At 44.7% G+C, this 8,943-nt stretch overlaps 1 protein-coding gene across 1 annotated transcript in view; it reads left to right on the top strand.

Annotated features, from left to right (window-relative positions):
* Rtf1 (RTF1 homolog, Paf1/RNA polymerase II complex component) overlaps positions 1-8,597 on the top strand; it is a 61,386-nt gene extending 52,789 nt beyond the window's left edge. The window contains exons 10-18 of the mRNA XM_005364281.1: positions 554-641; positions 736-843; positions 1,412-1,489; positions 2,027-2,148; positions 2,291-2,348; positions 3,463-3,540; positions 4,218-4,313; positions 6,195-6,306; positions 6,555-8,597. Coding sequence (XP_005364338.1) covers positions 554-641; positions 736-843; positions 1,412-1,489; positions 2,027-2,148; positions 2,291-2,348; positions 3,463-3,540; positions 4,218-4,313; positions 6,195-6,306; positions 6,555-6,661 — 847 coding nt within the window. The 3' untranslated portion in view covers positions 6,662-8,597. The remainder of the gene's footprint in view (positions 1-553; positions 642-735; positions 844-1,411; positions 1,490-2,026; positions 2,149-2,290; positions 2,349-3,462; positions 3,541-4,217; positions 4,314-6,194; positions 6,307-6,554) is intronic.
* The last annotated feature ends 346 nt before the right edge of the window (positions 8,598-8,943 follow it).

Genomic DNA, 8,943 nt, shown 5'->3' on the forward strand with positions numbered 1-8,943 from the left:
TCCAGGTTTAGTAAGTTGAGCATCCAAACCGCCCAGGCCCCCCCAAAGCCTGCACGTGCAGTAGGATAAAAAACCCATTGCCATTGTTCTTGATCTTTTTTCTTTTTTAAAAGAAGAAATAAAAAGAGCTGGTTGGGCCAGTGTCCAGAGAAATCTCTTAAGAGGATGGCATTGAATCCCCAAACTTTGCCAAGCACTGGTCAGTAGAAACACTTTTCTTCAGTTCATCCCGGAATCTGTGCAGAGTGCATACTGATACTGATGGGCTCTGGAGGGCTTTATGATAAATAGACTTCTGAAGTACTTGCCAGGCGTCCTCGGTTTCCACTGTTAGTTTTGTAAGCTCAGTCCTGGCTACCCATTGAAACGACCCCTGGGAGTTGGTGTTGTGCCTGGGCTTAGTAGTTAGGTCTGGTTGTTTTAGTGGTACAGCTTTATCTCTCCTTGGTAATTCAGAGACCCACAGACATAAGCAGTATACACAGTCTGTTAGGGTTGCTTGTCTGGTTATCAACGTGCACATTCTCGGAGATGCTGTCTCTCTTTTATGTAGGCATGGCAGTGACCAACGAGTGTTTCGCCTAGAGTTTGTGTCAAACCAGGAATTCACGGAAAGTGAATTCATGAAGTGGAAAGAAGCGGTAAGTAGCTAGGCTGCCAGCAGTTGTTTGTGGACATGTTCTTTCCTAAATCCCTTAATTGACAACTTTTTTTTTAAATCACATGTTGGTCCAGATGTTTTCGGCTGGCATGCAGTTGCCTACTCTAGATGAAATCAATAAAAAGGAATTATCTATTAAAGATGCTCTCAATTATAAATTCAATGATCAGGACATTGAGGAGGTAAGAAACCTGAATTCCAGGGCCTGGGTTCTTTAAGAATCATTTTGGAGAAGGTCAGGCTTGTCTTGACATTTTCTGTGATATGTGAAATTAATTAAAGGGATGCTTAATATTGCTTGCTATCTTGTTATTTATGCTTCATCCGGCCTTCCCTGTACATTCTCATCTACAGTGAGACCACATAGACTCAAGTCTATGAGGATGTGTATTCTCCTAGGCTTTTTCTTCTAGACTTTTCTTTCTCCAAAACATTTCAGTAAAATTCCTGGATCTCTGTTCTCTTGGACAGTGGCTAGCCTTACAATACCAGGCCTTTGTGCTGCTGCTGCTGCTGCTGGTGTATATTGATGCATGCTTCTTCATACTGTCCCAGAAGAATCTCCGTGACCCTGGAAACAGACAGTATCCCTTGGAATGAATTTGCTCACCCTCTGGGGCGTGACACTGCTATATATAGGATTAGCAGTTCCCCTTTAACTAGCAGCTTACCTCCCAAATGGGCTCCCCTAGCCCGTCTACAAAAGTAGTTTAGGAATTCCTCACTGCTGGTGTCTCCTCTCTGATACAGATTGTAAAAGAGAAAGAAAGGTTCAGAAAAGCTCCACCAAACTATGCTATGAAGAAGACTCAGCTGCTAAAGGAAAAGGTAGGACCTATCTTGTTAAGATGAAAAGTCACACTCGTGTCCATTCTCTGATGCCAAGTCAGTGAGCAGGATGGGGAGAACGTGCTGGGCTCTGTGCTGGGCTTTGCATTCCTTCCCCCAGCAGCTTTCCTTCCTGTAAGTGCAGTTGACCTTGTCTTTCCATTTTCCTTATTTCCAATCTCTTTGCTTTGTTTTACTATGAACGTTACTATGACAGGTGGTTTACCAATGAACGTCACTATGACAGGTGGTTTTCCATTCCATCCATCAAGATAGGATGGACCTAGTTATGGAAGTTTAACCATGTGGGCAGACGATAGTCTAAGGTTAATTAATGTTGCATCATTACTATCTAGGCTTCTAGAGCCCAGTAACTAATGTAAAAAAAGACACACCTTGACTTAAGTACTTTTTTTTACTATTTCTTCACCTTTCTTGTCATTGGTTCATCATGTGACGTGCCTTACCTGGGCTGTATGAAATATGTAATTAGAGAGGTAACAACAGCCAAAAGCTCACCTGTCTCTGTGTGTACAGGCCATGGCTGAGGATCTGGGAGATCAGGACAAAGCCAAACAAATCCAAGACCAGCTAAATGAGCTGGAGGAGCGGGCAGAAGCCCTGGACCGCCAGCGGACCAAGAACATATCTGCTATTAGGTGTGTCAATGCGCCTGTTTTGGGAAGGACCCTATCCTTGTCCGTTCCATGCTTCACACACCCCACAGGTTTCTGGGGTGCCGAGGTTCCAAGCTGCCCTAACCCTCTCACAGCCCACTGACTGACCCCTCTTACTTTGTAGCTATATCAACCAGCGGAATCGGGAATGGAACATTGTGGAGTCTGAGAAGGCTCTAGTGGTGAGTTTTAAACTTCACATGGATTACTAAAAAACTCTAGTAAAATGGTAGGTGGTCCAGCATGATGGCACACACCTGTAATACCAGCACTTGGGAGATAGCACTAGGAGGGTCAGAAGTTCAAGGCCAGCCTCAGCTGCATTACTGTCCAAGGCCAGTCTGGGTTATATAAGACTCTGTTTCAAAAGAATGAAATGAGGACTAGTGAGATGGCTTAGCAGATAAAAATGCTTGCCATGCAAGCTTGGTGCCCTGGATTCAAGCCCTATAATCCACATAGAGGTGGAAGGGGAAAACCAACTCTACAAACTTATCCTTTGACCTCCACATACAATCATGGCAGGCCTGTGTCTCCCCACAGATAACAAAATAATTGAGGTTAAACAAAAATAAAATTTTTGTATATTATTTTTTATATTATATTTTTGTTTATTATCCATGCATGGATTTAAATTCTTGAAATGAACTTTTAGCGTGAGCTCACTCTCTGCTTCATACCTGCTCAGAACATTTTAACATGATACAGAGTAACGGTTTTCTGGCCTGTTCTGCCTTTACATTTGTTTTTATCTTTGAGGTTGTTGCTCCCATATCTATTCTGTTGGGGTGGGGGGGGTGTTTGGTTCCTACTTCTATGTCTATTTTGTTAGGTGGGTGAGTGGGGTTGATTGTTGCTCCTGCATCTGTTCTGTTGGAGCATGTTTGGTTCTTGTGCTGGTATCTATTCTGTTGGGGAAGGTTTGGTTCTTGCTCCTGTATCTCTTTTTGTAGGGAGAGGTTTTTGTTCTTGGGCATGTATCTATTGGAGGGGGGTGGGAGCGTTGTTATCCCTGTATCTGTTTTGTTGGTGGCAGGTTTGGTTCTTGCTCCTGTACCTGTTCTATTGGGGGTTGGTTGTTGCTCCAGCATCTATTCTGTTTGGGGTTGTTTTGTTTTTGTTCTTGTTCTGCAGTGTGCAGCCTTGAACCTTGTGTGCTAGACAAGTGCTTTATCACTGAAAAGGACAGGCAGCTTTTGAATTTTTTCCTAGTTCCTTGCAAAGATGTTATTTATGTGTAAGCTTAGGACAATTGAGAGGAGGGGGAGAAGCTCTAATGCATATTTTCTATTTTAGGCTGAAAGTCACAACATGAAAAACCAGCAGATGGACCCCTTTACGAGGCGGCAGTGCAAGCCCACCATCGTGTCCAATGTGAGTGCCCAAAGAGAATGTTTTTAGTTGGGACCTAGATTCTAGGACATAAAATGAATTCCATTAGGAAATTAATAAAGAAGTTAAAAATAATGTTTTTCTAGCTGGGATTTGCTTGCCTTGAACTTGGGTCTGGATTCTTCCTTTTTTATCTTGCTATAGGACAAACAGGTAGTGAAAACCTAGGAGTTAACCCTGTGTATCAGGGTACGTTTTCAGTACAGCAGATGTTAGTATGATCCATAATGCGTGGGACTAAAAACATCTCAGAGCTTGGGCATATTTAAACTTGGAACTATTAGTAGTATATATAAAGATATCTTGAGGTTAAGCTCCAGATCTACAGAAGAAATGCATTTGTTTTGAATATGTGAATATTTCACCTGTATAGCATTTAATCATACCTTTATTAGATATTGAAGCATTCATTATGTATGAACTTTAGGTTAGCAGACACAGGGGTGTACACAGCCTGTGTATGCTAGCATGGGGGCCTGGACAGGCTGTTTTGTAGGTTTTCATTGTGCTTTTCTGCTGCTGACTTGAGGGAAACGACTGAGCTGCTGGTGGATACCCGTTAGTACTTATAATGTTAATGGAGTAAGGGGGAAAGAATTGGGCGTGGGACTCGGAATGTTAAGTTCTCTTTAAAATAATCTATGTATTTTCTCTCCTAGTCTAGAGACCCAGCTGTTCAGGCTGCCATTTTGGCCCAACTAAATGCAAAATACGGTTCAGGAGTATTGCCAGATGCTCCAAAGGAAATGAGCAAGGCAAGTAGAAGCTGTGGGGCTGGGCTGCTGGCTAGGACCTCAGAGACCACCTAGCCTTGTATTGGCGTGATGTTTGTATAGGGAGGACCGTGCATTGTGCTTGCAGTTCTTTCTTCAGGTGTGCACGAATGAAGGCACTGCACTGAATTGTGATCGATTCTAAACCACTGCTTAATGAGACCTTGACTGCCCAGGCCACTGACTTCTAGACTCTGCAGCACATTTTCTCTCACAGAAACCAGTGTGTCTTGTGTATCTTATAGGATAATTAGAAGAAAGAGGGGCAAGTAAGGATCAGGCATTTGTAAGATAAAGGCAGAAATGGTAACCCAGGAGAGGCTCCTTTAGTTGTTTTTCTTTTCTCTGAAGCAGTCTTACTGTGGCCTTGGCTGGGTTGAGCTTGCAGACCCTCTGCCTCTGCCTCTTCCAAGTGCTGAGATTACAGATGTGGTGGCGCATGCCTGTAATCTGAGTACTCAGGAGGTGAAGGAACCCTTGTTCTTGATCAGGAGTTCAAGAGTTTGAAGGCCAGCCTGAGTTCATGAGACCCTGTTTCAAAGAAAGGAAATAAATAGGAGCTGGGGTATGGCTCAGCTGGCAGAGTGCTCGCCTAGTGCAGCATACCAGCATTTCCTGAAACTGGGTGGCTCCTGTTCCTTATGCCTCCCTGCGGGGGTGAGGCTGATGCATCAGAATGAAGCAAGTAGTTTTCAATTTCAGATGTTTCCTGACTAACCTCATGAATGCCTTGAATCTTGGGTTAGAAGGGGGCCTATTGTCTTAAGCCTACCCTTTCCATTCATATGCCACAGACAAGTCTGCCTTCTCCTTTGCACGTTGAAGCCTAGAAAGGCTCCAGAAGAGAAGGCCCTTTGTTCATGGCCTCTCCTGGTCTCCCTGAGAGAAACAGTCTGAAAGGAGCCCTAGAGCTACGTTGGAGACGGTGTGCCTGGCAAGCTCAAGGGACTGGGTTCCATTCACCAGTGCCACACAGAAAGTAAAATATGTAGATATGTGAATATATATATAGTTTGGTTTGTTTTGGTTTTTAAGAAAAAAAAAATATCAAGGGGGAGCTAGTGAGATGGCCTTGTTGGTACAAAAGCGTGAAGACTTGAGTTCGATCCCAGAACCTATATAAAAATGCCTAACAGTGGCTTACATCTGTCATCACGGTGCCGAGGAGGCAGAGGGGATTCCTGGACCTGCTGGGCACTGGCCTAGTCTAATTGGTGAGCTCAAGGCCAAAGGGAGATCCTATCTGAAGGAGAAAATAGCATTTCTGAAGATCGCACACAAGTTCATTGTCCACATGTGTGTTACACACGTGTGTACATTAAAAAAGATGGGAGAGCTTTTTTTAATATTTATTTATTATGTATACAATGTTCTGTGTATGCCTGCAGGCCAGAAGAGGGCACCAGACCTCATTACAGATGGTTGTGAGCCACCATGTGGTTGCTGGGAATTGAACTCAGGACCTTTGGAAGAGCAGGCAATGCTCTTAACCGCTGAGCCATCTCTCCAGCCCCGATGGGAGAGCTTATTATAAAAAGCATACGATCTTGAGCAAGAGCATTGACCATCATTGACTGCTGTTTCTCTAAATCTATTTATATTTTATTTATTTTATGTGTATGAATGTTTTACCTCTATTTATGTATGTCTATCACATGATGTGCCTGGTGTCCATAGAGGTCAGAAGAAGGCATCTGATCCCCTGGAACTGGAGTTATGTATGGGTGTGACCTTTGATGTGGGTGCTGGGCACTCAGTCCAGGTCCTCTGAAAGTGCTCTTAACCCCTGAGGCAAGGCAGCCTTCTAGCCTCTCTGTTTACATATATGTTTTATAACATAAATGTTTCCTTTTCTCATTGCAGGGTCAGGGAAAGGATAAAGATTTGAATTCTAAGTCAGCCAGTGACCTCTCAGAAGACTTGTTCAAAGTCCATGATTTTGATGTGAAGATTGACTTACAGGTTCCGAGCTCAGGTGTGTGTGTGTTGGGACTTGGAAGGGGTACTGAGGACCAGATAGATTTGTGGGTCTCTCGGCTTGAAGTCTTGACTATGGGGAAGAAAAGGAGGTGCCTGCTTTTCATGATCCATAGAGCCAACATCAGATATGCCACAGGTCCTTCTTGGGAGAGCAGGTTCCAGTCAACAAGGCTACCTGAAAGAGGGAAGCCAAGATCAGAATGTCTGTATAGATCCTTAGTTTGCCAATATGTTCTTTCCCAGAGTCCAAAGCTTTGGCCATCACCTCTAAGGCCCCACCAGCCAAGGATGGAGCTCCAAGGAGATCTCTGAACTTAGAAGACTACAAAAAACGACGGGGGCTTATTTGAGCACTCCCAGCCTGCTGCTTCCAACCCTGCATGCCCCATCAGGGTCTGACTTTCCTCTTTTCTCTAGTTTGCCCTCTTTGGGCTGGAGCAGCAGTGGAACTGGGAAGAGACTCTAAACTGCCAGTCATTGTAATATAAACCATTTGCTGTATAGACCACCCTTGTCTGCACCATCTCCCATCAGCCCTCCCCCCCCCTCGCCCCACCCAAGGTGGTTTTTGTTCCCCGTCTTTAGATTTGTGTTTGCCCTCCCCACCGGCTTTTGGTTTTTAACTAGCACAGTTTGGCCACTCTGCACGTCAGTATTACCGTGGAGCTGGGGTTCTTGTAGAGCCCCTGGTGGCAACAGTGGCAGCATTTCCGTGTCCTCTTCAGACTGCCTTGGGCCTGACCCTTGAACATGGCACCTAACCCTGCAGAGAGAGCGGGGACTGAGCATCTGTCGTCCTCTTCCCTCTCTTCATCTTTCCCTTCTTCCTGTGCCCATGGAAGAGGGATTTTCGAAAACAGTTTCCAAAAAAATGTACATTTATGGGGAGGGAGGGGTCTAATTTGAGAGTGTGTGTGTGTGTGGGTGCAGTGTGTGTGGATGCGTGTATGTGTGGATTTTTTATCATTTTTTAAAATGCAGTACTCTTTGTATCAGTCTGTCATGGGTCTATAGCTGTTTCAGATTTTTTTTTCTTTTGAGCTGTACTTGAGCATCTGAAACTGCAAGAAAGAAACTGATTAAATGTGATTCTTACTAAAGAGGCCTGACTGCTGTAGCTGTGTAACTTCTCCCCTCTTCCCCAGCACTGCCCTACCCCACAAGAAACACCCATCTAGCCCCTTTGCCCCATAGGCTCTGTCCAGGTAGGTGGGCAAGAAGCTCATGGCAGGTCCCAGGGAGGTTAGCCAAAGAGTCTTGCACATTTCACAGGCACAGCCGTAACTTCTTGATTGACTGTAGTGTGTCCCGTCCCCTCCCAGTGTACCTACCTGTCTTCTCCTAGTTGACTCTATTTGATGTCTGGCAAGAATAACACTTTGTTTTGTTTTTTTTTTTAAAGAAATAATTCAACATGATGTGGAGAGCAAACACAAAAAGATGTAGGTTTCAAATGCTACCAGCATGCGCATTGGTGCGTGCGTGCCTGTGTGTGTCAGTGTGTGTGTGCATATATGTGTGGTAAGCATATATATATTGTGCAGCTAGGGTGAAGCCAGCAAAGAGGTGTGTATGTCGTTATGAAATGTTTGGAAAGAGATAAGCTGACTGCTTGATAATCATTCTCAGGTGTAAAGCTCCAACTGTAAATAAAAGTGGCATTTAACAAATCTTTTCAGAACAAAGTACAGCTGATGATACCCTCCAGCCTAGGCTAAAGAGACAGCTGAGAGCTGTGATCCACACAGTGAGGACTGAGCTCTGCTCTGCTTCACTCGGCTCCTGCATAAGGAAGGGATGATGGGAAATCATGGTATCTAGTATTTAAGCAAAAATGGACTTAATAGTTCTGGTGGTTGAGTAAAGCCTCGGTGTTGCTTTATCTTAGTTTACATTTTTACTTCTTTAAAAAGCAGCAGCAGATGGTTTTGAAGAAGTGTGACTGTAGAATCAGCCATGTGGCTGTGCCCCAGCTGGTGTAGCTGTGGCACAGAGCTGGGTAGAGGATCACGATGGATTCCTTGCAATCATACGTACTTGAAGAGTCCATCGGCTGACGCTCTTTACAGACCGTGGTGTAAATGTGGGATCGCAGACCTGACCTCCACCTGCCATGTCAGACTTGGACTTTTTCTTCTTATTTAAAGGACATACAACATAGAATCCGTACACTCTGTGGAGTCGTCCTGGCCCACGTGTAGATCTGTATCTAGTATCATTTGGATTTGGACAAGTGTCGATGACATTATGACTGTGTAATAAAATTTTTATTAAAACTGCCACACACTGTAGCCCCTTTGCCACAACCCGCCTGCAGCTGCCGAAACCCTCGTTCTGAGATGCCAGAGCACAGGGCAGGGAGAAAAGCCCACCAGAGAAGATTGAAAGGTAACCTGGCAACTGACCCACCTGTCTGGTGATTTCCAGTCAACAACACCGAGCATCCCCCTGCAGGCTCAGCCGAGGTGGGGGACCTCTGAGCAGCCGGGCTTCCCGCTGGGTTGGTCTTCTGCTGTTGGATAGCATCAGCAGCCCGTCCACTACCCCAACTTCGCTTCAGTGTTGAAGGATGTAGCACCCAAAGCTGTTGTCTACATTTTCCTCAGCTCTGGGAAGTAACAGTATCCAGATG

The sequence above is a fragment of the Microtus ochrogaster genome (assembly GCF_000317375.1).
Source record: "Microtus ochrogaster isolate Prairie Vole_2 chromosome 14 unlocalized genomic scaffold, MicOch1.0 chr14_random_1, whole genome shotgun sequence".
Lineage (NCBI taxonomy): Eukaryota > Metazoa > Chordata > Mammalia > Rodentia > Cricetidae > Microtus > Microtus ochrogaster.